Below are 25,495 nucleotides of genomic sequence, written 5' to 3' on the forward strand. Positions count from 1 at the left end.
GGCAGCGCTGGGTGCCGCAGTGGCGGGTGCAGCCTGCGGGGCCACGCCTGCGGCCGGCAGCAGGCGCTGTCCGCCTTGCCAGGCCAGCCCCGGCGGCAGGGCCCCCCCTACCCACCTCAGCACATCCAGAACCATGTTTATAAACGCCTTCACCGCCTTCTTCTTCGCCTCCGCCTCCCGGGTAGCCCGCACAGCCACCGCGGACGCCACAGCGCCGGCCGCCTCTCCCGCGCTGCCCTCTTCGCTGCCCTGCACTGCCGCCACTACCACCGCCGTGGCTGCTGTTGCCACTGCCGCTACCGCCGCACCTGCCGCGCCCTCGCGACGCAGCGGCACGGCCACGGCGGGGGCCGCCTCGGCGGCTTCGGGGCGACGGCGCCACAGGCGGCGCCGCACCGTGTCTCCGAAGCGCGCCGAGGAGCGCCCGCCCGGCCTCTTGTACTCCAAATGCTTGAACACCTGCAGGTGCAGCGCAGGGCGTGTGGCAAAGGGCGTGTTTGTTGTGCATGGCGCTGCTGGTGGGTGTCCTAAGCGCCGGCGGTGATGGGTGTGGAGTGGGTGGTGGTGCCCACGCCCTCGGGTGTGGGTGCGGGTGGGCTGCTGCGGCTGTGACGAGGCGGTACAGCCTCACCGTGGCGTACTGCCAGCCCTCGTCGTCAGTGGCGCCGCCCACCACCAGCTCCCAGCGGGACGGGTCGTCGCTGGGGCGCGCCGGCAGCGCCACCGCCGCGCCGGCAGCATCCGAGAACTCCGGCGCATCCAGGATGCTGACCGGCGCCTTCCACCCCACCACGCCGTAGCCCCGCTGGTTCTCAAACACCTCGCTCACAGGCTCCATGGCTGGCACGGCCGGCTGGCCCGCGGCGTCGCCGCTGCCGTTGTCTGGCTGGGCGGGGGAGCCCTGCAGCTGCGGCAGCTGCGGTATCTGCAGCAGGCGGGCGAGCGGGCCCTGCCCGCCACCTCTGGCAGCTTCCGGCTGCTCCTCGGCGACCGTCCAAGGCCCTTGTTGGTCGCCCTTGGTGGCGGCGGTGGCGCGGCGGAGGCGGCCGTACTGGGCTGGTGCTGCGGCGCTGGGCCTCCTGCGCTCGCAGACGCCACGCTGAAGCCTCAATGGGCTCAGGCAGCGGTGGCAGGGCACCAGTGGGAGGCCAAGAGGACAGGAGCAGGCCTGCATTGGCCTCTCGCCCTTCCACCGCAATGCGCGGGCACTCAAGAGCACAGAAAGTGGCAATTGAGGCGGCAGGTCGCCCATCCTGCACACCGGGATATGTGCACTGCTGGCAGGCGCGAAAACATCAGCGAGTGGCACCCTCGTGATTTCAAACTTTGATCACGTCTGAGATAGAGGGAACTCACAGAATAGCGAGCCTGCCCATGAGGGTCCCTCTCCCCCCTCGCACCCCCGCAGCTCTCTGGCAGCCCCGCCTGCTGGCCCCTCCAGTCTCCTGGAGTCGGCGTCAGAGCACCAGCCTCGTGCTGGCCACGGGGCGCAGGCCGCACGGCGCTGGCGACGGGGAGGAGTGCGCGGGCGGGAGCGGCAGCCCCCGCCCCGCCGGCAGCTCCGCCAGCAGCAGCAGCGCCGACAGGGAGTGGCAGAGGGTAGAGCAAATACAGGCGGCGTGGCAGGAGATTGAGGAGCGCAAGCTGCGGCTGGAGGGGCTTGTGGAGCGACAAGACTTCGGTGCCGCAGCAGCGGAGCGGGATGCGCTGCGCCACCTTCAGCTCTCGGCGCGGCGGCTGGAGCTGGCGGCGGCAGCGGATGCCAAGGCGGGGGCTGGGGTGCGGCACCAGCTGGGCGGCGTCATCGTGCATGCGCGGTACAACTACCGAGGCGTCATCGTCGGCTACGATCCCATCTGCTGCGCCCCAGACGAGTGGTGCCAGGTGAGGCGGCGGCGGGTTCAACATGTTCTCTGTAGAAAGGGAACAAGCAAGTTGAATTCTGCAAGCCAAAGCAAAACTGAACTCTATGCTGGAATACCTGGGCTCACTTCACCTCGCCGCCCCCGCTGGCCCCATGCGCGTGCATGCAGATGATGCGGGTGGACTCGCTGCCGCTGGGCCGCAACCAGCCATTCTACGAGGTGCTGGTGGATGAGAGGGACCGCCCAGGCGCGCAGAGCTGCTACGTGGCGCAGGAGAATGTGATGCCGATGCGGGCGCCGCGCGAGGTGCGCCACCCGCTCGTGCCGCACTTCTTCTCCGCCTTCTCGCCAGAGGAGGGGGGCTACGTGCCCTCGCCGCTGCTGCGAGCGGCCTACCCTCAAGACTTTTGACGCGCGCCCGCCCGCGCCCAGCCAGAAGGGCGTGTACCGCCGGAGCTGGCCTGGCCTGTATTCTAGCTGTACCACCAAGTGGGTTGTGTGTATCCTTAATGCCGCGACGCTCGAGTTTTTGATCTGCTTGCAACCACCACATATCCCTCTGCTATAATACATCCCTTCGCCACATTGATTGCTGATGTCTCTGTTGAATAGGCCAATACAGTTATCACTGCCCGCACCAAGGAGCCTATCCAGCAAGCAGCCCTCTGCAAGCCAACACAGCGTTGCTGGCGCGCAGCCACACAGGGTCTGGCGCTGCGGCGGCGCCTCGCAGGGCCAGCAGCCGCTCTTGCATGCCTGCCAGCTGGCGGCTGGCCTGCTCTGGCGAGGGCGGTCCGGCACCACCACCCTCTGAGCCTTCAATCGGCAAGCCATCGGCATCCCCCGCCAGGCTGGCCTGCAGCGCCTCCGCCTCAGCCACCAGAGACCACACCCCAGTGCAGCGCTGCATTGCATTCGGGTGAAGTTGCAATACACTCATGGCAGTGTCGGCGCGCCTCCAGCACACAACCTTGTGATTGTTGGGGGATGCAAAATGGCCACCGCCCGCCCACCTGCAGCGCCGCCGCTGCGTCGCGGATCTCCTCTTGGCTGCGGGTCTCCACCCCCATCTCCTGTTGCAGCTGCGCCAGCGCCTCCGCCTGCGCCGCCGCCGACCCGAGGCGCGCTTGCTGCAGCTCCAGGTCAGCTAGCACCTCGCCCACGGCAGCGCCCGCGTCGGCATACCCACCCGCCTGCGGGGGCGGCAGCGGCCAGGGGGAGCTTCACACGGCGTGCATGCGCAACCGGCAGGCCTCATGTGCAAGCCTGCCCCTTGGTGTGCCTCAACCAACCGAGCCACCGGTGCGGCAGGCAACCCCTGGGAGGCAGGCAAAAGGCACAGACATGGCACGGCATGCCCTCCCCACGCAGTGCCCCCACCCCCTTGCCTTGAGCTCCGCCTCCAGCTGGATCGCCTCCTCAGCCAGCACCCCGGCCTGGTCAGCCACAGCGGCGGCATGCACCTCGCGCTGCTCCACCTGCCACGCCGCCGCCGCCTGCAGCGCCGCCGGCAGGCCCGCCGCCGCCTCCCGCAGGTCGTCCCGCTTCACCGCATCGGCGGTGGGGAGCCTGCCCGCAAACGCCGCCACCAGCTCCAGCGCGGCATCGATGGCGGCTGCGGCGGCCACCTGGCCGGCCGCCTCCTGCTGCATGAGGGCCAGCTCTGCGGCCCAGGGCAGGAAGCCTGCGTCCAGGTCCGGGGGCCGCGCCGCCGCCACCTCCCCCCACCTGCCCAGCTCCGTCAGCAGCTGGCGGCACTGCTCGCCTGCCAGCTGCAGCAGCAGCGCGGTGATGCCCTCCTGCGCCTCCCGCACCGCCGGCTGCAGGCTGGCCTGCAGGTGCGTGGCATCCAGGCGCACCAGCCCCGCCGCCTGGCTCAGCGGCATCACCTCCAGCTGCTGCCGCCAGGCCTGCAGCTGGCGCAGGGTGGCCTCCGCGCCCGCAAGGTCCATGCCAGCCCTGCAGGGGCAGGCGAGAGGCGGGAGTCGGGGCAGGAGGTGACGCACCGGGTGGCGGCACCGGGTGGCGGCAGTGGCGGCGGCGCTCCTGCCTGGTGCGGACAGGCAAGGCGTGCGCGTCTGGCGGCCCACCTCTGCTGGGTAGCCCAGGCCTCGTAGTCCCAGTTGCAGCCAAACTGGTGGATGGCAAGGTACTGCTGGTACTGCCGTGCCAGCTGCCCCGCCCTGGCGAAGCTGTGCTGCACCATGGCAGCCAGGTCAGCTGCCGCCCCCACAAACTCGCCGTCCCGCTCAGCAAGCTCCGCCGCACCGGCAGGCTGCTGCTCCGCCTGCTCAGGCTCCCCGGCGGCGGCCCCCTCGGCGGCCTGCTGGACCTGGTAGCGCTCAAACGCGGGCAGGCGGAGCAGCGGCAGCACGCCGCCAGCCAGGCGCAGGCTGGAGGCCAGCACCTCTCCTTCCAGCGCCGCCGCCCACTCTGCCTGGCTTGGACTGAAGCCGATGCCGCCTCCCGCCTCCACAACGAGGCTGCACAAGAAGGCAGGCGTGGCGGGGCCCTCCCCGCTGCCTGCTGCTGCCTCTGCTGGTACCGGAGAGTCTGCCAGCTCGCCGTCTGCGCTGGTATCCTGGCCGCAGCCCTGTCCCACCCCTGCCGCCGCCCCCGGCAGCAGCCCCGGGGCCGCGGCGTGCAGCGCGGCCGCGGCATCCGCCACGCTGCCCGCCGCCATTCCCGCCAGCGCGCCGGCCAGGCGCAGGTCCAGCATCCGCAGGAAGCGGGGCAGCTGGGCGCGGTGTGCCAGCGCGTTGTGGTACGCCTCCGCCCTGGCCTGCTTCTCCCCCCGGATCTGCTGCATGGAGCGGGCCTTGGCGGCGCTGGTGGCGGCGTACAGGTCCACCTGCAAACGGTGAGGGCGGCAGGCAAGGGGTGCATGGTTGAATGGCACAAGGGCTGCCGGCAGCGCAGCAGCGTCGTCGTGGTTGTGGTTGTGCACAGGGAGTCGGCCCCAGGGGCAGCTGCTGCGGCTCCCTGCCATCCAGCCAGCAGCCGGCAGGCGGCGGCGGACAGCCCGCGGCGCCCACCCCGATGCGGTCCCCCAGCTCTTGCGCCTTGACGCCGGCCAGCATGCGCTCCGCCTCCGCCTCCACCCGCGCGCACACGCCCTCCGCCGCCCGCGCCAGCCCCGCCACCGCCGCCTCCACCTCGGGCTGCGCCTTGCGGCTGCGCCAGTTGACCTGCTGCTCCGCCCAGTCGGCAGCCGAGTAGAGCCTGCGGGGCTGCACGCAGGCGGCCCGCACCGCGCGCAGCCCCTCCAGCAGCACTGCCGCCTCCAGCAGCGCGGCCTGGAACGCGGGGCGGGCCGGGAACAGCGCGGCCTGCAGCTGCCGCCGCCGCCTGCGCAGCAGGCGTGTGCGGTAGTTGCCACGCCAGCGCTGGAAGCACTTGGCCAGCGAGAAGGAGCCGAAGAAGGTGAGGCCGCGCAGGTGGAGGTAGGCGCGCTTGTGCGCCGCCCACTCTGCCAGCGGGACGGAGTCGGTGTGCTCGCCGGTGCAGCGGTCCACCTTCACCAGCTGGCGCTTGCTCATGATGTAGTAGCTGGGCAGGTGCGTGGTGCGGCCCGGGGGCACCACCTTGAGGAAGAACTCGGCGGCGGAGCGCTCGGGGGCGGCGCCGCCCTCGGCCCCGCCCTCGCTCCGCAGGCAGTAGAAGAACTGGGTGGGCGCGCTCTCGCCCCACCGCTCAAAGTAGGCCATCACGTCCTCGGCGGTGCGTATCCAGGAGACATCCTCCGCCGTGTCCTTGCCGGCCTTGCCGGCTGCCCTGCCGGGAGTGCGTGGCGACGGCTTGGCGGCGGGTCGCACTGCTGCGTGTGGCAGCGTGGCTGGCGGCGCGGCCAGCGGCGTGTAGCCAGGCACCGTGCACAGCGAGAAGAGGCCCTCCTGGCTGGGGACAGACATGGCGGCGTGGTTTCGGTGGTCAAAAATGTGGCGGACGTCCTCAGCTGCCCCGCATTGCGGGGATGTATTGACGAACGCGAATTGTTCAGGGCTCTTGTTGAGTCCAAGGGGGGAATCGGCGCCCAGGGGCTCTGTACTGCTTTTCCTGTCCTGCCGCAGCGTTCGATTGAAAACCGGCTCGTTTTAAGGGCCATGCCTGCCGGCAACCACACCGGCGTCTCCCAGAGGCCCTTGTTTGATCCGTCGGGGGCTGTCTGCGATCGGCGGGGCCACGATATGACTTCGGGCTCCACCGCCTCGGCGGTTCGCAAGTCGCTAAAGTCTCTTGAGGAGGGGCTGGCACTGTTCACTACCCAGCTGGCGCAGGAGACGGCCGAGCTGCGGCGCAACGTGGACAACCAGCCCACCACGGGCGCCACCTTTTATGCTCGCATCCTGGAAGACCTTACCAGCCGCCTGGAGGGCGTGGGACAGGAGCTGCAGGCCCTGGAGGGCGTGTCCCTAGACGCCATCTCGCTGGAGGTGCGCGCCGCGCCTGCCCGTCGCCAGCTGCCGCCACCTGCCGCCACCTGCTGCCTCCCTCAGCCCCTTGGCAGCTGCCCGCATGGTGTCAGTGGCGGGCTGGCCGCATGGCATGAGTGCACCAGCCAGCCGCATTCAAGCCCAGCCCCTTGGTGCCGCACAGGAGCTGGTGGGGCACAGCGTGGCGCTGTACCGCCAGAACCACCAGCACATCCAGCAGCTGGAGGCCAGGCTGGCGCAGTACGGCTACCGGGACCTGTACGCGCCGCTGCCCCCGGAGAACCCGCTCGACATGCTGGAGCTGGCGGCGGCGCCGCCATCAGGTGCGCTGCAGAGGGCCACCGTCCCTGCTGCTGCCAGCTCAGCGCGGTTGGGCGCACTGGGCGATGCTTGCCTGGGCGCTGCGCGTCTGCAGGGCTGCGTGCTCGCTCACCGATGCCTGCCTTCTGGGAGGGTTGCGCTGCAGCTGCAGGTGGGGCGGGCTATGCCGGGGCTGGGGAGGATGCTGACGGCCATGCCGCCGCCGCATACGGCGAGCACCCAGATGGGGAGGAGGCTGGGGAGGGGGCGGCCCCCGAGGCGCTGGCCGAGGTGACCAACCGGCTGGCGGGTGCACACCTGGGGCCAGCCTGCGACATGTCGCCGCCGCCGGCGCAGCAGCAGCAGCAGCAGCAGCAGCAGCTGTGGGGCCTGGCCGGCACGGCGGCGGGCGGCGGCGCCGCTCCTCGCACCACCCTCAAGGCCATGGCCCCGCTGACGGCGGCCAAGGCGCTGCTGCTGCGGGCAGACGACACACCCTCCTCCATCGCCTCCCCAGAGGCAATGAGCCCGTCCATGCGGTGGGTGGGCGCGGCGGGGGTGGTGTGTGTGGGGGGAGGTGCGCTGTGCGTGTGCTGTGCTGTGCTCCATCCTGTGTGGCCAGGCACACGGGGCTGCCAGAAAACGCCAGCGGCTGCTGCCGCCGCCCGCAGAGAGAAGCATCCCTGTGCTGCCTGCTCGGGCCCTGACGCCGCGCCCCCCCCGCCTTCCCCGCTGGCCTGCCCCGCCCCGCCCCGCCCGCAGGGAGCTGCTGGGCAAGTATGCCGCTTCCAGCAGCAGCGGCGGCACCCAGCAGCAGCGCCTGTCGGCGGCGCCGCCCTCGGCCGCCGCCACGCCGCCGCGGCCCGGCAGCGCCGCCCGCGCCACGCCCCCCGTCCCTTCCTACCTCTCCCCCGCCTTCCAGCTGGCGGCCATGGAGCAGGAGGTCCAGATGGCGCATGCGGGGGCGGCGGCGCAGGGAGGCACGCCCGCCGCCGACGGCGCCGGCGCAGCGTGGCAGGCCGACGACGCGAGTGCGTTTGTGCCCCGCTGCCGGCCTGCCTCCTGCGCCGGCCACGGATGCCTGCCGCATGCCGCCCATTGCCTGCCTGCAGCCGTCGCGACGCGCCGCAGCCGTACCCTGCTGGCACAAGCAGCCCACCCACCCACACCCACACCCACCCCCCCCCTCCCCTGCAGTGTACAGCGCGCTGACCGCCACCGCCGCCAAGCTGGCGGGCAAGCCGTCCTTCCTGGAGGCGTACCGCCACCGCTTCCCCGCCATCATGGCATCCACCGAACGCCTGCTGGCGACGGTGGAGAAGCAGCGGCGCCCCGCGGCGGCGGCGGCGGTGGCGCAGGAGGAGGCGGCGGGCGGCCCCGTGGCGGCGCTGGCCATGGCGGCGCAGCAGGCGGGGGGCGCGCCGCAGCAGCAGCAGCCGCAGCCGCCCCAGCCGCAGCAGGAGGACAGGGTGCGGGAGTGGCAGGGGGAGGCCTCGTGGCGGCAGGCCGAGGAGGAAAGCACGCTGGACCTGATGGGGCAGATCCTGGGGAGAGGCGCGCAGGCGGCGGCCGCCCAGGAGCAGACCGAGGACATCAGCGGTGCGGCCGCCGCCGCAGGCAGCACCCGCTTCCACCAGCGGGCGGCGGCGGGGGAGCAGCGGGGGACTTCGCCCCCCAGCACGGCCGCGCCGCTGAGCCGGGCGGCGGGCGGAGGCGGCGGCGGCGTGGCACGCGGCGCCGCCGCGCCAGCCGCCTTCAAGCACCCCATCAGCAGCCTGAGGGAGGATGCGGCGCAGGTGCAGGCGGCGGCGGCGGCGGCGCAGTCGGCGCCGCGCTCTGAGCGCTCCAAGCCCGGGCTGGAGGAGGCGATCGCAGCGGCACTGCGGCGAGGCACCACCGGCGCGCCCACCCCCGCAGGGCCGGCGGCGCCCAGCGGCAGCACCGCACCGCCGCCGCCGGCAGCGCCCACCCCTGCAGCGCTGGCGGCGCCGGCAGCAGCAGCGCAGCCGCCAACAGCCGCGCGAGCGCAGCCGCTGGCACCCCTGTCGGTGGCCCGCCCGCCGGCACCGCCGTCTGCCGCTCCCGCCGCCCCGCCGCCGGCCGCGGCGCCCGCGCCCGTCACCGTCCCTGCCCTGCGCCTGGTGGCTGGGGATGAGTACGGCGCGCTGCCCACCTTCATCAAGAGCCAGCTGCCGCTGGAGGCGCTGAACAGCACGCTGGCGGCGGTGCATGCGGCGGCGCGGGAGCGCGGCGGCGGTGGGTGGCGCCGCCTGCCGCTGTGCGCTCTGCTGGTGCCGTGCCTCCCGCTGTTGCCACTGATGCGGCATGCCAACCTGGTGCTCGAGTGTGCTGCCCCTCCGGGGTGCGGCGCCTGAAGGCACACCACCACACATGTACACACACACACACACACACACACCCTGCAGGGTTCACAATGGAAGATGTGCAGGCGGCAGGGCTGGGCGCCAAGTGCAAGGTGGTCGTCAACAGGTGCGCCTGCCGGCAGCCAGATGCGGGGCAACAGGCTGGCCAGCAGCGGAAGCAGTTCAGGCGCCCCCCTAGCAGCCGCAGCGGCCGCTGACGCTGCCCCCGCTGCCTCCCGCTGCCCTGCTGCTTTGCAGCCTGGTCAAGCTGGGGCGGGCGCAGCTCAAGGTTCTGCCCAACCATGGCGGCACGGTCTACCTGCTGGCATGAGGCAGGTGCCAGGCTGGCGGCCAGGGCGGCAGCGGCAGGCATTACAGGTGTACAAGGCAGTACATGGTACGGCGCCGCACATGAGTGACAGCGGCGTAGCGTATGAGGCATTGGGCATGGGCATGGAAAACTGGCTGGAAAAGCATTGCGCGGTTGCGAGGAAAGGAACATGGGGGGGGGGGGGGGGGGCACCTCACATCAGAGGATGGATGCAGGAACAGCAGAGCAAGCAGGACGGAAACGGAATGGGCTGGGCTGGCAGCCCGCCCAGCAATGCCTGGGCTGGGCTGCCAGCGAGGGTTCAAGGCAGGGGTTTGAAGAGCAGAACAGGAGCGGGAGAGACGGCTGACAGGATGCGCGCCAATGGGCGGCCGGGTGTGTGCACGCCGCTATACAGCAAGTACATGGCCGGGGCGCCTCAGCTGGTGTCCAGCAGCACCTTGGCGTGGCGGTTCCTGCGGCGCAGCGACTTGGCCAGCGCCGCCAGGTGCTGCATCGTGGCGCACTTGGCGGGGCTCCAGAACTTCTGGCCCTCCTCCACGTGGACCGACCGCAGGTCGAGGTGCCTGCGCAGGGGCAGGACACAGCGCGCTGGGGTGGGCAGGTGCAGCGTGGGCTGGGCCGAGGCGGGGTGCCCAGGGCGGGGCCGCCTCGCTGGCTTGCGGGGCGCCAGCCGCAGGGGCGCGCACCTGAGGTGCTTGAACGCCAGCAGCTGCGTCAGCGGGTGGGGCGCCTCCAGGAAGAAGTTGCCTGACAGGTCCAGCACTTCCAGCGCCGTCAGCTTGAGCAGGCAGGGCGGCAGCGCCCCCAGGTTGTTGTCCGCCAGGTTGAGCGCCCTGAGGCGGCCCAGCGGGGACAGGTCGGGCAGCTGGCTGGTACGCGGCACCAGCCCCTGCGCCGCCGCCTGGGCCAGCAGACGCGGCGGCGCGGCGCCGGCCACCAGGTCCAGCGCCTGCAGCGCCAGCGTGTGTAGCTGGGTGAGGGCGCCCAGGGCGCGCAGGTCGAGGCGGCTGCAGGCGCTGACATCCAGCAGGCGCAGGCGGGGCAGCGCGCCCGCCAGCCACTCGGGCAGGGACTCCAGCAGGGCGTTGCCGCGCAGCTCCAGGGAGGTCAGGGCGCCCAGGTGGCGCCAGGTGTCGGGGATGGCGTCCAGCCCAAAGATGAAGGGCATGCCCTGGCGCTGCGTGGCGCACACCGCCAGCTCCTCCAGCGCCGTCATGCGCCCCAGCTCCGCAAGCTGCTCCCTGTCGGCAGGCGCGACGGGAGGGCGGGTGAGCGGGTGGCAGGGGCAGGCAGGCGAGAGGGTGTTGCCACGAGCGAGCACACCACACCACCATGCCACCACACACCATGCCCACACAACAAACACATCACAGACTCCACACCACACACATGCACACACGCGTGCACACCACCCACCTGTACACGCGCACTTGGAGGTCATCCAGCACCAGCGAGCGCAGGCCCCTGCAGCAGGAGCAGAACAGAGGCATGGCAGCAGGCCGGCGGGTCGGGCCGGCGGCGTACGCTGCGGCACAAAGGCACCGAGGTGTGGCCAGCCTGCCGGTCGGCGGCCGCGGCGCCGCTGCGTGACGGCACCCGCCCAGCTGCCGCCCGCGGCGCCTCACCGCAGCATGGCAATGGTGCTCAGGGGCGAGCCGCTCGCAAACAGGTCGTTGCAGTGGCCGATGTGCAGCTCTGGAAGCGGGGGTCGGCAGGGGCCGGCAACGCGGGGCGGGGGGTGACTCAAGCGCGGCATGCGCATCGGCGGCGTGCCCGGTGCGCCCAGCATCCGCAGCAGCCGTACAGCCTTTGCTGCACAGCCTCCTATCTGCCAAAGAGAAGAGAAGAAGAAAACAAAAACAAAACAAAAGTTCTTGTTTTTTTTTCCTCCGCACCTTTCAACCCGTCGGCCAGCACGCCCAGCAGAATTCCCAGCGTGCCCAGGTTGACGCTGTGCTTGGAGTTGACGGGCACAAACTCGCCGTCCTCGGCCCAGTACCCCTCGCTGTTGACCAGCACCAGGCGGCGCAGCACGCGCCGCCGCGCCCGCACAAAGTCCACCAGCCGGTGCGAGCGCAGGCGCACGGCCGCAAAGGCGGCGCGGAACTCCTCGTCGCTGGGCCGCACGTCGCTCCAGGCCACGGGCACGTGCACCGCCGTGACCAGCTCGTGCCCAACGTCCACCACCAGCTCCTCCCACAGCTGCAGCGCTGCCGGACCCTCCAGCGCCTGGCGCCAGTGCCGGCACACCTGCGGGGGCGGCAGCGTGGGGGCACGGGGCTGGGGCGCACGCATGCGGCACACAGCCAGCGGCCGCGCATACATCCAGAGGGTCTGCAGCGCACCTGCGCAAGGAAGGGGTACGACCTCAGCCCGGGGTGCACCTGCAGGACGGGGGTGGCACCGCACCTCAAGGCCGGGCACATCTCACGCACGCCTGCGGCTGAGATCTCCGAGCACCTTCATGCACTCCTCCCTCCTGCTCTCCACGCTCTGCACCCACCTCCCCCGGCGAGTCGAAGGTTTTGAAGGGCAGCTTGCGCGTGTACAGCGCCTCCTCCTCGGGCGCCGTCACCGGCGGCAGCTTGCTCAGCTGGCGGAAGACCTGCAGGCGCAGCACAGAGGAAGAGCAAGGCAGCTGGCTCGGGCTGCATCTGCACCAGCTCTGTGCGAGGCGGCGGGCTCAGCTGTGGCAGGCAGCGGACCAGGGTGCGGCGGCAGACCGGCGCAGGGCGCCGGCCCCGCTGGCGGGGTGCCCGGCAACTCGCCACGCAGGCGAAACGCATTGTCAGGCAGCAAGGATCAAGCTGCTGGCGCCCCCGCCGCAACGCGGCCAGCGATTGTTGCGGGGCCGCAACCACCTTTGCCAGCCCCCACCTCTAGCAGCAGGCACTCTGGGAGGTCGTTAATGTGCAGCGGAGGGTCTTCTGTCGTATCCTGCATTTCCTTCCCGGCAAACAGGCGGCGCTGCGAGCACCGACGCCCTCTCATGTTCAGACGCGGGTCGAGAAGCAAGGAAGATCAGGTGCACGAGGTTGAGGCTTTGACGTGAATGTCGGAGGAGCAGAAAAATCAAGGTTTTCCAGGCACCCCGCCATGCGGCGCCACGGTGTCCGCCGCGGCGCGCCGCCACTGCCATGAACTCGCGAGCTTCTCCGGCTGCAAGTCCACAAGACGACGATGCTTTACAACAGGGTTGAGTGGAGTGCGTTTGGGCAAGACAATAGGTATAGGAGGGATGAATGGTGGAGATGAAACGGGCAGGCGTGTGGAAAAAACGGTTGGTTGGTCAGCGCACACGTTCACTGATCATTCTCTGTGCTCTCTTCATCGCTCGAGTCGGCAGTCTCAGTTGTGTCTCCCTCACCGCTGCTGTCGTCTTCCTGGTCGCTACCGCTGCTGCTGCTGCTGTCCCCTTCCTTGCCGCTGCTGTCCTCTTCATCACCGCTGCTGCCCTCCTCTTGGCCGCTGCTGTCGTCTTCATCACCGCTGCTGCCCTCCTCTTGGCCGCTGCTGTCCTCTTCTTCGCCTTTTCCAGCACTGCTGCTGCTGCCCTCTTCGTCACCGTTGTCGCCCTCGCCGCCGTCACTTTCGTCGCTGTCATTGCTCTCGCCGTCGCCGTCGCCGTCGCCGCTCCCATCCTCTTGTCCGCCGTCCTGCGCGCCGTCGCCCTCCGAACCCTGTTCGCTGCCGGGGCTGGGCGTTGGCGCGGGCGCGGGCGCGGGCGTCGGCCGCGGCGCGCCAGCGGGCTCCTGGCCACCCTTGCCCTCCACCGCTTGCTGCAGCTCCTCGAAGATCCAGTCCAGGGACGACCAGTCCTCGTCAGCGGGTGAGGGGGGGGACCCAGGAGGGGCGGGCTGCTGTGCAGGCGCCAGGGAGGGCGCCGGCGTTTGGGAGGGCGCCGGGGCGGGCGCCGGCGAGGCGGGCTCCTCTGCGATTCCCAGCGAGGGAGAGGGTGAGGGCGTCGGCAGGGGCGAGGGTGGCTGCGCAGGCGCCGTGGAGGGTGCCGGCATAGCGGGCTCGGCAGCCGGGGGCTGCGCCGAGGCGGGCTGCGGGGCTGGGGCAGGCTGGAGCTCGGGCCCGCTGGGCGCAGCGGCAGGCCCAGGCAGGGGTGGCAGGATGTTGTCAGGCGCGGGGCCCGGGGCGGGGACCAAGGCGTCGACAGGCGCTGGGGATGGCGCGGCGGCGGGTGGCTGGGAGGGGGTGGGCGCGGGGGCAGGCGCCAGCGCTGGTGGGGCTGCTGTGGGCGGCTGTGGCGGAGCCTCCAGCTCAGCAATGCCCAGGTCGGGGCTGGGCCCGGGGGCCGGCTGCTGAGCCGGCCCTGATGCCGGGGCGCGCGCTGGCGTGGGCGGGCCCAGCGGCGGCAGCTCCTCCACCGCCGGCGGCAGGGCCGGGGCCTGCGCGGCCGCGCCCCCAGGCTGCACGCTGTCAGAGTAGGGCCCTGGGGCAGGCGCGGGGGCATAGTCCCCGGGGCAGTAGTAATCCTGCGCCCATGTGTGGCACGGCAGCAGAGCGGCATGGTTTTGAGCCTGGGCGCGGGCTGGGCGATGCATCGCAGCGGGCCAGCCCACATGCATGGCAGCCGCGAGCCTGTGGCGGTGTGCCGCGCCCGCCGACAGGCACCACGGCCGCTCACATCTGCGTTGCAGTAGTAATCCTCGTCCTCGTTGTTGTTGCCCGAGTCCAGGCCATACCCGCAGACAGTCTGCAGGCAGGCAGGGGCGGCGGGGCAGGCGCCAGGCAGAGGCAGCACGCTCAGCCACCAGCACGCCACCAGCAGCCAGCACCAGGCAGCCCAACCGCGGCGTGCGAGCAAGCGCGAAGCCCTTCTTGACCCCCCAAGTCACCTGGTACTTGGCTGGCACCAGCGGGGTGCACTCCTGGCATACGCGGTCCCCCGCGCCTGCCGCCGCCATCAGCACGCCGCCGGTGGTGGCCCCGTCGCCGCCCGACACGGCCCCCTCCTCGGCATCCGGGCAGAAGAAGCCGTCGTCGCAGGTGTACAGCAGGCCGCTGCGGCCGTTGACCACGCAGCAGGGCTTGGCGATGCCGCCACAGTTGGCTGGGTTCTCAACGCAGCTGCCCGCGCTCTCCCCTGGGGCCACGACGACGTCACCGCCCACATCGCAGTAGGAGCCCTCCTGCAGCGGGCGGCCGGGTGGGCAGCAAGGGGCGGCGCAGGCAGTGAGCCGCTGCCAAGCACCTCCAAACCGCTGCCCCGGGATCCCTGCCCCAGCCCGACACCTCGGCAACATATGGCGCTGCTGCCTCTGCATGCGCACGCGCCAGCAGCACCGGCGCCTGCGTGCCTGGCACAGCGGCGGCAGCTCCTTGTCTGTGATCAGGCCGGCTGCGGCGGGGCAGCAGGGGCCGCCTGCCGCGCCGCAGTCCTGCGGGGACCGCGGCAGCTGCATGCACTTGGCCTGTCGCACGTTGTCGGCCCGTGCCGCACAAAACACATCGGCCCCCCAGCAGAAGGGCGTGCGGTAGCTGCCCTGGCTGTAGTTGCCGGCCCCGCAACACGCGGCGCCCAGCTCGCCGCAGCCCTCGGGGATGGCGGCGCACAGCCCAAACTCCTCGTACTGCCCCTCCTGCACCTGGCAGTAGTACCTGCGGTACACAGCGGTACGCGGTGCAGGGTCGGCCAGGCAGGGCGTGCGCAAGGTAGACTGGAAATGCTTGGCAGAGGCATGGAGGGGCGGCAGGGAAGCGAGGCGGGCCGGCAGCGCAGCGTGCGCAGCGCGGGGCAGAGGCGCCGCTCACCCGTCTGGGCAGTCGCGCGCGTCCTCCGGGCACTGTGGCCCGGGTGGCGCCAGGCTGGCGCCGCACAGGCTGCCCGGCGTGCCGCACTGCTGCGGGTCGAAGGTCTGGCAGGTGCCCCACAGGCTGAGGGCCACCTCGCCTGAGAGGGAGGCCTGCGGGTCCTGCCCCAGCTGCGTGTATAGCTCGTACGTCAGCAGGCCATAGATGGTGTCGCTCTGCGGCGCCATGCATATGCTGTTGTCGGCCTGGCAGCGCAGCGAGCCGTTGGTCTTGTTGCCCGTCAGCGGGCAGCACACGCCGCCGGCCTCGCCGCACCCGTCGGGCAGCGGCAGGCACAGCGACAGCGGCTGCCCGCCGTCGCCGCCGCCGCTGCCGCCGCCGCTGCTGCTGCTGTTGCCGTCGAAGCTGCCGCCGTCGGAGGTGTCAAAGTCCTCGCTGGGGAAGTTGAGGCAGTACAGGTCGCCGCCCTCGCATATCTCAACAAACTTGTACTCTGCAGCCAGCAGGGGACGCCAGGAGCGGTTGGGTGCTTGGGGAGGCGGGAGGGCGATGGTAGTGTGTGCATATGTGTGTGCGTGGGTGGTATGCGAATGCGTGTGTGACTGTGGTGGAAGGTGGGCTGTAGTGGTTGGGTATGGGCCACGCGGGTTGAAAAAGAAGAAGAAGGAGTGTTGGGGGGAGAGAGTGGACAAGGTGTGCGGCGGCGGGTGGCGCACCTTCCACCTGGAGCTCGCAGCACCGCTGCCCCAGGCGCCCGCACTGCTCTCGGTCAAAGATGCTGGTTGCGCCGCACTCCCAGGCATCAGGGGGGCAGGGGGCAGGCGAGGGCGAGCTCTCTGCCTCGTCATCTGCCTGCTGCAGCGTGCGACCGGCGGCCACCTGCGTTGCCGCCGGCAGCGTCCTGCCGCTCACCCCCACCAGCGCCGCTGCCATGGCCACAATTAGCACTGCATGCACCCCCCGTGTTGAAGCCATATTGGCAAGGGCGGCCGGCGCCTCTGGCCTCGGGGCTGACACCAGGCGACCGCCCAGGACGGCCAGAACAGACCCAGGTGCCACCCGCCGGCTCTGCTGATCACAATGGCAGCAGGGCTGTAGTGCGGCGTGTTTGGCCCCGTATTGCGCCGAAAATCCGCCAAGCTGTACTGCAGTACGGACCGGTTTCCCCCCACGGCCCCAAACAATCAACCGAAACAAGCTGCATGGATGGATCAGAAGAAAGCGCTACTGCAAGGGATGGATCAGGCAAAGGAGAGTCTTGTCCCACATGCGGTGGCGTGTGGATGGTTTCACATTGGAAGTGATGTCCACTACCTGCCCTAAGAGAGAAGGTGGTGGCAGGAAAACATACTGTGCAATTGTGCAATTGCCTTACCGATGTGTTCGTAGTGCCGGAGCCAACAGCGAGGCAACAGCGAGGCAACATTCACTGATGCATGTGCTGTGCCGTATCTCCAATCGGCCCTCAGCTGATCATCACCGGAATATAGCACGCCTTCAGATCCCCAGTGCCAAGCAACATTCCTGACCGCCCCCGGCCGCCCCAGCACCAGCAACCAGCATGATGGCGCTACAGGCATCCGGGCCTGCAGCTCCAGCTCGTGGGAAGGGTGGGATGGGTGTCGCCAGAGTGCAGGTGGTGCGTGCAGGCAGCCAGCGGTGGCCGCTGTGTACAGGTGGGTGCGCTTTGGACATCCCTGGGGTGCAATCATCTCCCGCCCAATGGCTGACCTGACCTGCCACCCCCCGCCCGCTCGCCCACCGCCCGCCCGCCGTGCAGTACGCCGCCGCCAGCTCGCGCCCTGCCGTGCCTCTGCCGAGGTGAGGGGCAGGATGCCGAGCGTGGCACCAGCGTGGGACCGACGCGCACACCCGCTCCAGCCTTGGGGCCCAGCTAGCGGGCCGTGCAATAGTATGACACCTGTCAAAGACTAATGCCCGGCTGCCGCCATGTGTCGGTGCAGGCTGAGCAGCTGCTGGCCAGTGGCAAGGCCAAGTACGAGGGTGGCGACCGCATGGGCGCCCTCAGGCTGTGGGAGCAGGCGCTGGAGCAGGTGGGCGCCGCCGCGGCACGGCGGGCCGGGCTGGCTGACTGTACCAGGCCGCCTCTGAATGCGCAGCCCCGTCCCCTGGCGGCATCACCCCCTCCATGCCTCCCCTCCCCGCCCCGCCACCCTTGCTCCAGAGCCCCACTCAGGAGCAGCGGCTGGCAGCGCTGTTCAACTCCGCCTGCGTGCACGCCTCGTTTGGAGACGTGGAGCTGGCCCAGATACCGCTGAAGGACGGTGAGTGGAGGGCCGCGTCGGCAGATGGACGGACGATGGTGGGCCCGCTGTTTGCGCTCCTCCCTGGGCGCTCCGAGGCATGTGATGCCCACGGTGCGCCCCTGCGCCTGCGCTGCAGCCATCTATGGCGGCCTCGACTATGCGGCGGCGGTGGCCCAGCAAGACGAGCGGTTTGTCAAGCTGAAGGCGTCGGCACAGGTGGGAGCCAGGCGCACACCAGCCGGCTGCTGTGCCTGCACCAGCCGCGCACGCCAAGGATCCCCTTGTCCCTGCCGGTTGAATGCGGGAGGGCGCTGCGCATGCAGGTGATGATCCAGATGCGCAAGTTCAACGAGCAAGTGCTGCGTTCAAAGGCCAGCGGCCCAGCGGCACCGCCCTCGTTTGGCAGCGGCAGCCGCAGCAGCAGCAGCGGCGGCGGCGGCGGCGGCAGCAGCAGCAAGGCCAGCGGCAAGGGCCTACTAGGGAAAGACATGTCGGACGTTCTCAGCACAGGTGTGCGAGAGAGGATTTCGTGCGTGGCGCTGGTGGTTGGTGCACCACCAGCGCGAGATCAAATAGGACCAAGGTGTTTCCTCCTATTTGATCTCTGCTGCGTCTCGTAAGCCTCTGCCATAGTCCCTCCAACCCGCATCCACACACGCTGTGGTGTGCCTGTGCAGACGCGGAGAGCATCGACGCATCCATCGGCGGCATCATCAAGCGTGTGGCGGTGCTGCTGCTGGTGCTGAGTGGGCTGGGCGTGGTGCTCTTCTACCTTGGCCTCAAGTATGCATTCCCTGAGAGCCCCTACTGAGCGCCGGCGCGCGCCGAGGAGGCCGGGCCTTTTGACGGCGTGGTGACCTGTGGCGGACCTGTTGTGCAGCCCACGTTTCAAGCCCGGGGGTAACAATTACACCGCAAAGCTTGCCGGCAGGCAGAGGGCAACCCAAAATCAGCACAGCACAGGCAGGAGGGGGCGAGGCACACAAAACAGGGCAGCTGTACACAAGCATGCATTCAGCAGAGCGAAAGAGTGGGCGCGTCACCGCCGTTGCTGGCTACTCGCCCTTGCCGGGTGCCATCCCGCCACGGCGGCGCGGCACGCCCCACGCCACCACCAGCAGCAGCGCCAGCGGGAGCGTCCAGGCAAAGCCGGGGGATGCCGCCAGCGACAGGCCGCCCATGAGGCTCGCTGCCCTGAGGTACAGCGTCGAGCAGTTGAGGGCCGCTATGGCCAGCAAGGCCGCCACCTGGGGCGCCGAGAACGACCACCTGCCGCAGCTGGCGCCCGCGGCCCCCGCCCCCAGCAGGCTGCTGGCCGAGCTGCTGACGCCGCCGGCCTCCATGCGCCGCCGCGCCGCGCCGCCGCCCCCGCTCTCGCTGCTGGTGCTGCGGCTGGCGGGGGGCGAGTAGGGGTGCAGGGCGAGGCGGCGCGCCACCACGCACGCCACCCACGCTGTGGCGGGCAGCAGGCACAGCGTGGCGTGCACCAGCGACACAAACATGGTGTCTGGGGTGCCCACAAAGCGCCAGCGCGCCGCCTCCCGCGGGCCGGCGCCCAGCCTGCCCACCACCCCGTAATGAAACATCGCGGCGGGCGGGTGGCCGCTCAGCGCGGGGAACAGCAGCCAGGGGCCCAGCAGCACGTACAGGCTGTGGGCCAGCATGGGAGCCCACACCTCTGCACCAGGCGGGGCGCGGCGGCGGGGGGCGGCGGGGGTGAAGGGTCTCGGCGCCACCAGCAGGGCAGCAGAGCATGTACCGGGGCAGCCCGCACAGCCAGGAGCACAGCGGCAGCGGGCGCACGCACCCGTCACGCTGGCACACAGGAACAGCGCCGCCACCGGCCACAGCAGGTGGCTGAGGCAGGTGCGCAGCAGGTGTGTCGGGGCCCAGCTGCCCGCGGCGGCGGCATCTGTGGGTGACGCCGCCAGCTGGTGCTGCGCGGGGCGGCACTGCAGCAGCGGGCTGGCCGCGATCAGCGGCAGCACGCGGCCGCCCAGCAGGCGCGGCGCCAGCAGCATGCCGCCGGCCTGGAGCGCCCACACGCACAGGAAGAGCCTGTGTCAGGGGGGGAGGGGCAGGGGGCACAGGCGGCAGAGCGGTCGGGGGCACAAGACATGCACAAGGTCGCTGGCAGCCGGGGTGGAACCGTTGGCAGGCATCCGGCAGGCGCAGCTGGCAGAAAAAAAGGGAAGCCGCCTGCAGGCCACAGGCCACAAACCAACATCAGCGTAGGCGTGGCGCCACACACCTAGCCAGCCCACCTGTGCACCAGCACCGGCCAGTTCCAGGCCAGGCCCAGCCACTCCAGAACGGTGGTGGGCAGCGGCAGCGGCGCGCCCGTCACCGCCGCCACCCAGCAGCGCTGGTGGGAGGCGGTCAGCGGGCTGCACCGCAGCGACACGGGCTGCAGCGGAGAGCGGCTGACGGGGCCGGCGCCGTCGCGCACGCTGACCTGCATGCGGACGATGATGTGGGGCCGGGCTGGCACTTGGTGCCACGCACAAGTCATGCCCCAATGCTTCCCCGCCCGTGCCCCAAGCACCAAGCGGAGCCCAACCGTGCCCCCCCACCTGGATCGTCACGTGCTCGGCAGGCGGGTGGCAGTGCGGCGCCGGGTCGCCCGTGGCGCCCACGCAGCTGACCGTCGCCTCGCCCTGCCCCGCAAACAGCAGCGGGCCCTGCGCCTGCCCGCCGCTTGCAGCCGGCTGCGGCTGCATGGTTTTACTGAAGAGCTTGGCGCCGCCGGGCAGCCAGCCGGTCAGCTCCACGCTGAGGCCGCCCCCCGCCGCCTCCCAGCCGTCCAGCGCATACACCAGCGCCTTCACCCACCCGCCCTGGCTGCCATTGGCTTGCTGCGCCGCCGCCGCCGCCGCAGACGCAGACGGCGCGCCCAGAGGGCTGTAGCGGCCGTCTGGGGGCGATGTGATGAAGGCGAGGTGCCCCACCACGGCGGCAGACGGCTCCAGGGCGGTCACCGCCCAGCCGCGCCGCGCATACGCCTCCTGCCAGGCTGCAGGCAGGGCGCGGAGCGCAGGCGTGGGTGCCGCGCTGGCGTTTGGCTGCTGCAGCGGCGGCCCAAGGCTGGCAGCAGCGCCACACTCCCTTGCTGCCTCCTCTGCCCCCTCTGCCCTCTCTTGCTCCCCCCCCAGTCCCCGCGCCTACACGCGCCTGGGTCCTGCGTGGCGGCTGCGTCTGAGCGGCCGGGCATCCTGGGTGAGTTGCGGGTGTGGAACATGAGGTCCAGCAAGGTGAGGGCGCCGCCATCCACAGCCACCAGCCTGCGCAGGCATGGGGGGGGGTTGTGGGGCACGAGGCGGGCACGGGCGGCAGGAGGTGCAGCCCTGGGAACGACAGCGCCTGTGCCAGGTCCATTCCCGACCCCGACCAGACCGCCGCCGTCCAGCCGGCCGCCAGCCAGCCGACCGCCAGCGCCAGCCCACCTGAACCGCCGGTCATCCTTCCACGCCGCCGTCTCGATCTCGGCCATGCGGCCGCCCGAGGGCGTGGCGTGCACGCGGTGCAGGCGCTGGCCAAACGCGGAGTGCAGGTGGCCGCTCAGCACCGCCGACACATTGTGCTGCGCCAGCAGCTGCAGCAGGGGGAGGGGGCCAGGGGGTTCGGCGCAGTGGCGGCGCATGCTTGCAAGAGAGCTTGCTTGCGCCGCCCTGCACCCTGCGAGCCCATCCAGCTCATCCGGCAGCCATGCTCCTCCATCCACACACACACACACACACACACCACCACCACCACCGCTACACCGCTGCCCACCCAGCGCGCGCCACCCACCTGTGTCAGCCCCTGCATGGGGCGCACGCTGCGCATGGCGTGCAGCAGGATGCCCGGCGGCCCCGGCACGTGCCTCGGGCTGCTGTCTACGGTGCTGAGCGGGTAGTGGCAGTAGGCGAGGATGAGCGGGGCGCCGCACGCTGCCGCCTGCTGCTGCCGGATGCTCGCCAGCGCAGACTGGGCCTCTGCCATCAGCGCCGGCCCCGCCAGGCCTGCATGGCGCGGGGTGGGGTGTGGTGGGATGGGTGGGCGGGTGTGGCAGCAGCCGCCGCCATGCTCCCGCCCTCAGTGCATGGCCCGGCGTGGGCTGGCTCTGCACCAACCGGCACACAGAGCTCCACCACTCCACGCAGAGCAGCATGCGGGAGGGGAGCAGGCAGGGGTGTCCCACGCGCCTGCAAAGTTGGTTGGCGACCGCAGGCCGGGCTCCGGTGTGGGGTCAATCCCCAGCAGCCAGGCCGCCGGGCACCCCTCCTGCCCGTCGCTGCCGCTGCTGTCGCTGCCGGCACCGCGCGCCTGCTGCTGCTGCTGCTGCTCTGGCGGCTGCGGCGGCGGCAGGCGGTGCACGTAGACGCGCTGCTGGGGGGAGGCGCGGCGGCGCCCCTCAGCAGCGTATCTGCTGAAGTAGTCTTTGGGGCCGCCGCGGGAGGGCATATTGAAGGTGTCGTGGTTGCCTGGCAGGTCCCACACGCGCCCCGCGGGCAGCCCCGAGGCGGCCAGGGCGCGCAGCAGGCCGGCGTACGCCAGCCACTCGGCCTCCTGCTGCAGCCCCTCGCCGCGAGAGGTCTGCAGGCGGGGGTGGGGGCGGAGGGCCGTGCAGGCTGCGCATCGGGGGGCCACCAGCTGAAGAGCAGGCTCGGAAGCGCCAGCAGCTGCTGCACGACAAGCACCAGGCAGCCACGCAGTCTGGCCCTCGCCTTGGAGTCGGTGATGTCACCCGTGATGGCGGCGCCCGCCAGCCCCAGGCGCGGAACTAGCTGCTCCGCCCACAACAGCGCGTCGCCCTCGCGGTTGCCAAACAGGTCCCAGTACTTGCGAACATTGGTGCTGTAGTGGATGTCGGACAGGTGCACGACCACGGTGGGCGGCGGCAGCAGCGGCGGGCCACCCACTGGGGTGGAGTCGGCGGCTGCACAGGCGGACACCACCGCCAGCGCGGCCAGCGCCAAGACCAACAGGCGGCCTGCCCTTTTCATTGCGCCCGTGCCGCGTTGCTGCGCTGTCTGAGATGCACAGCAGGCAGCCAGGGGCGCCACCAGGGCCGCCTTGGCCTGGTTCTAAGCGGAGCAGCGACTATGATTTCAATCGAAATCAAAACAGAATCTAGACCGATTCGAGATCGCGGGACGTCGGCAGTTGGGCCGGTTTTACTGCGAGGCAGAGCCAAGATCACCACGGCGGTACGACCATGCGCTCTGAACGCCAGAATTGGGCTTGTAGGCCCATTTAGGCTGCTCTTGTCGATGCTCAATTCATTTGATAGATACAGCATGTCACGAGAATCCTAGCAGCCCCGCTGAGCAAGGTGCCTGTCGAAATGCAGCAGGGGAGCGCTCACACCAGTGTGACAGCAGCCCTGGATGACGTGGGTGAGTTGAGCAGCAGCGAAGGGAGCTCGCCAGGCCAGCTGCCAGCCTTCCTGCCGCCCCGGCCCACCCGCCGTCCTGCCGCCGTCACCTCACGCCTGCAGGCTTTGGCAGGGTCCAAGTGCTGCTGCTCTGCTACTGCGGGCTGGCGTGGCTGGCCGACTCATGCGAGACGATGCTGCTTTCCTTTCTGGGCCCAGCCGTGCACTGTGCCTGGGGGGTCCAGCCCGCGGCAGAGAGCCTGCTGACATCTGTGGTGAGTTTGCTTCTTGGCGGTTTGAGGCAAGGGCCGGTTCAAGTGGCACGGGCTGGGCCACAGAGCTCTGACCCAGGCACCACTCCCTGCGACCAGGTGTTTGTCGGCATGCTGTTGGGGGTGTACAGCCTGGGCATCGCCAGCGACTACCTGGGCCGGCGCAGGGGCTTCCTGGTGTCTGCGCTGCTGCTGGGTGCGGCGGGGCTGGCGTCAGCGTTTGCGCCTTCCTTTGGGGTGAGCCATGCATGCTGGCTGTGCGCTTTGGCTGTGTGCTTCAACGCCGGCGCTGCCTGCCCTTCCGAGGAGGGTGGGCACGCGTGAAGCGAGGCGCCGGCCATAGGCTTGCAATCCTGCCCACCCCCGCTGCCGCAGTGGCTGATGGTCCTGCGGGCTGTTGTGGGATTTGCCCTGGGCGGCACCCCTGTCGCGGTGACCTTGTTCGCGGAGTGGTGCACTAGCCATGGGCGCGGCAGGTGGCTTCTCCTCATGCAGTCATTCTGGACGCTTGGTGAGCAGGCCTGGAGGGCTGCCGCCGTGCATGCTGTTGCCCAGGGCGAGTGGACTGGCTGGCTTGGGCGTTACCACCAAGCCGTGCTCTGATACTGCTGCAGGCACCGTGCTGGAGGCACTGCTGGCCTGGGCTGTGCTGCCCGGGCTGGGCTGGAGGTGGCTGCTGGCCCTGTCTGCGCTGCCGCTGGGCCTCCTGCTGGCCCTCTATCCCCTGCTGCCAGAGTCTCCTCACTGGCTGGTGGCCCAGCACCGGTATGCCGAGGCGGAGGCAGTGCTGCAGCGTGTGGCGGCGGCCAATGGGCGCAAGCGGCCGCTGCTGCTGCGGCTGGCGCCAGGCAGCCCTGGCCGGCCCGCTGGCGAGTCTGAGCGGCAGCAAGGTCCCATCACCAGTGGCTACGGCGGGGTCAGGAGCCGGCCGCCTGCGCTTGCAGCCTCTCCTGGCGTGCAGGCGCCTCTCCTAGCAGCAGCAGCGCCCGCTGGAGCAGGGCTAGCGCCCGCTGGGGGGCGACCGCAGGAGGGGGCAGAGCAGCAGCACCACCCGCAGCAGCAGCGGCCGGGGCACAGGCGGGATGACAGCGGCAGCTTTTCGTCGCAGCAGCGCAAGGCGGTGTGGCGCACCATGATGGCGGCCTTCGCTGCGGTGTTCAGCCCGCAGCTGCGGCGCACCACCTTGCTGCTGTACGGCATATGGAGCGTCAACGCGCTCACCTATTGTGAGTGTGCAGGGGCAGCAGGATGGACCTCTGGTGCGCCAGCACCAGCTGCTGACGCCAGCTGCTGACGCCCCCGCCGCCCCCCACCCTCCGCAGACGGCCTCGTCCTGCTGACCACCGCCCTGCAGACTATTGCCAAGAAGCAGGAGTGCACAGCTGAGGGGGCACCCAACCTGGATGCCGCAGACTACACGGTGAGTGGGGGGTGGGGCGCAGGGTGGCACGGGCGGGTGGCACGAGCGCCAGCACATGCGGTTGGTGGGGTGGGTCCATCATCGTGCTAGCCAGGCCCAGCATGTTGCAGCAGACACGTGAGGACAGGCACGCGCGGCCCCCCTCTGCCAAAGCCGACCAGCTGCCCCCGGGCGTGCAGGCCATCCTCGTCACCACGCTGGCAGAGGCGCCGGGCCTGCTGGCTGCCGCGCTGCTGATCGACACCAAGGGGCGGCGGTGGACGCTGAGGGCGGGGCTGGCGCTGTGTGCGGCGGCGCTGGGCGCACTCATCGCCGACCCGCCGCGGGCTGGGCAGCTGGCGCTGCTGTTTGTGGCGCGAGGCTGCATCGAAGGCAAGCGCCGCCGTGCCGCTTCCGTCGTGCCGGCCTGCCGTGCAGGTTGGCCGGCCTGCCAAACCTGACACCACTCGCTGCGGCTGCAGGCACCTTCAGCTGCCTGTATGTCTACACCCCAGAGCTGTACCCCACCTCTGTGCGCTCCACCGGCCTGGCGCTGTGCAACGGCTTCAGCAGGCTGGGCGGCTTCCTGGCCCCCTTTGCCACGGTGTATCTTGTGGAGGACGGGCGCCCGCACGCCGCCGAGGCGCTGCTGGGCACGCTGTGCGCCGCCGCCATGCTCTGCGCCTTTTTGCTGAGGGTGGAGACGCGGGGCCGCGACCTGCAGGTCGCCGAGCTGCTGCCCGAGCCAGCCGCCGCGGCCGCCGCCGCCAGCAAGGAGCGCGGGGGGCGGGGGCGCGGCGGCGACGGTGCCGACGGGCACGGCAGCGAGGGCGGCAGGGTGCAGGGCGCACGGGTGCGCCGCTCCACCGACGGTGAGCTGGAGCTGGAGCCCACCCATGATGAGCACCACCACGAGCGCGGGGACGAGACGGGGCCGCTGCTGCCGGCCTGACAACCACTGATGTCCCCTCAAGTGTCGCCCCTGCTCTGCTGTCCATTGTGTGCGCCACCGAACCTTGCGGAGTTCATTTTGTTACACCTCCTGTGCTACTCTGTGACCAACCCACGTCGATCGTGCCCTTCATCATGCACCCAGCTTCCTGTCCACGGGTGTGGGCTCCAGCACGCCGCCGCCGACCGCCT

The 25,495-nt window shown here is 70.7% G+C and overlaps 5 protein-coding genes across 5 annotated transcripts; 3 read left to right on the forward strand and 2 right to left on the reverse strand.

Annotated features, from left to right (window-relative positions):
- Nucleotides 1-1,800: 1,800 nt before the first annotated feature.
- Nucleotides 1,801-2,261, forward strand: CHLNCDRAFT_18065 (hypothetical protein; the record flags this gene model as incomplete). The annotated part of the gene is made up of 2 exons (XM_005849457.1): nucleotides 1,801-1,884; nucleotides 2,034-2,261. Coding segments are annotated over 2 exons (312 nt in total), but the record flags the coding sequence as incomplete, so codon positions are not given.
- An 8,472-nt stretch (nucleotides 2,262-10,733) lies between these two features.
- On the reverse strand, nucleotides 10,734-16,393 carry CHLNCDRAFT_57216 (expressed protein; the record flags this gene model as incomplete). The annotated part of the gene is made up of 13 exons (XM_005849720.1): nucleotides 15,971-16,393; nucleotides 15,775-15,850; nucleotides 15,059-15,551; nucleotides 14,578-14,905; nucleotides 14,143-14,436; nucleotides 13,932-14,000; nucleotides 12,663-13,779; nucleotides 12,173-12,279; nucleotides 11,799-11,900; nucleotides 11,641-11,679; nucleotides 11,191-11,545; nucleotides 10,921-10,990; nucleotides 10,734-10,759 (listed from the first exon to the last, which is right to left on the reverse strand). Coding segments are annotated over exons 1-13 (3,138 nt in total), but the record flags the coding sequence as incomplete, so codon positions are not given.
- Nucleotides 16,394-16,992: 599 nt separating this feature from the next.
- On the forward strand, nucleotides 16,993-18,136 carry CHLNCDRAFT_142863 (hypothetical protein; the record flags this gene model as incomplete). Its single annotated transcript, XM_005849458.1, has 5 exons — nucleotides 16,993-17,112; nucleotides 17,244-17,343; nucleotides 17,462-17,541; nucleotides 17,649-17,835; nucleotides 18,003-18,136. The coding sequence occupies 5 exons, from the start codon at nucleotides 16,993-16,995 to the stop codon at nucleotides 18,134-18,136; spliced, it is 621 nt and encodes a 206-aa protein (XP_005849520.1).
- A 244-nt stretch (nucleotides 18,137-18,380) lies between these two features.
- On the reverse strand, nucleotides 18,381-22,310 carry CHLNCDRAFT_50941 (hypothetical protein; the record flags this gene model as incomplete). Its single annotated transcript, XM_005849721.1, has 9 exons — nucleotides 18,381-19,003; nucleotides 19,133-19,383; nucleotides 19,590-19,780; nucleotides 19,899-20,338; nucleotides 20,491-20,606; nucleotides 20,769-20,917; nucleotides 21,115-21,326; nucleotides 21,624-21,900; nucleotides 22,005-22,310. 9 exons carry the CDS (start codon nucleotides 22,308-22,310, stop codon nucleotides 18,381-18,383), a joined length of 2,565 nt encoding a protein of 854 aa, XP_005849783.1.
- A 341-nt stretch (nucleotides 22,311-22,651) lies between these two features.
- On the forward strand, nucleotides 22,652-25,304 carry CHLNCDRAFT_142865 (hypothetical protein; the record flags this gene model as incomplete). Its single annotated transcript, XM_005849459.1, has 9 exons — nucleotides 22,652-22,703; nucleotides 22,805-22,956; nucleotides 23,053-23,190; nucleotides 23,329-23,464; nucleotides 23,568-23,869; nucleotides 23,981-24,179; nucleotides 24,276-24,373; nucleotides 24,553-24,658; nucleotides 24,835-25,304. 9 exons carry the CDS (start codon nucleotides 22,652-22,654, stop codon nucleotides 25,302-25,304), a joined length of 1,653 nt encoding a protein of 550 aa, XP_005849521.1.
- Between the last annotated feature and the right edge of the window lie 191 nt (nucleotides 25,305-25,495).

Source organism: Chlorella variabilis (assembly GCF_000147415.1).
Source record: "Chlorella variabilis unplaced genomic scaffold CHLNCscaffold_5, whole genome shotgun sequence".
Lineage (NCBI taxonomy): Eukaryota > Viridiplantae > Chlorophyta > Trebouxiophyceae > Chlorellales > Chlorellaceae > Chlorella > Chlorella variabilis.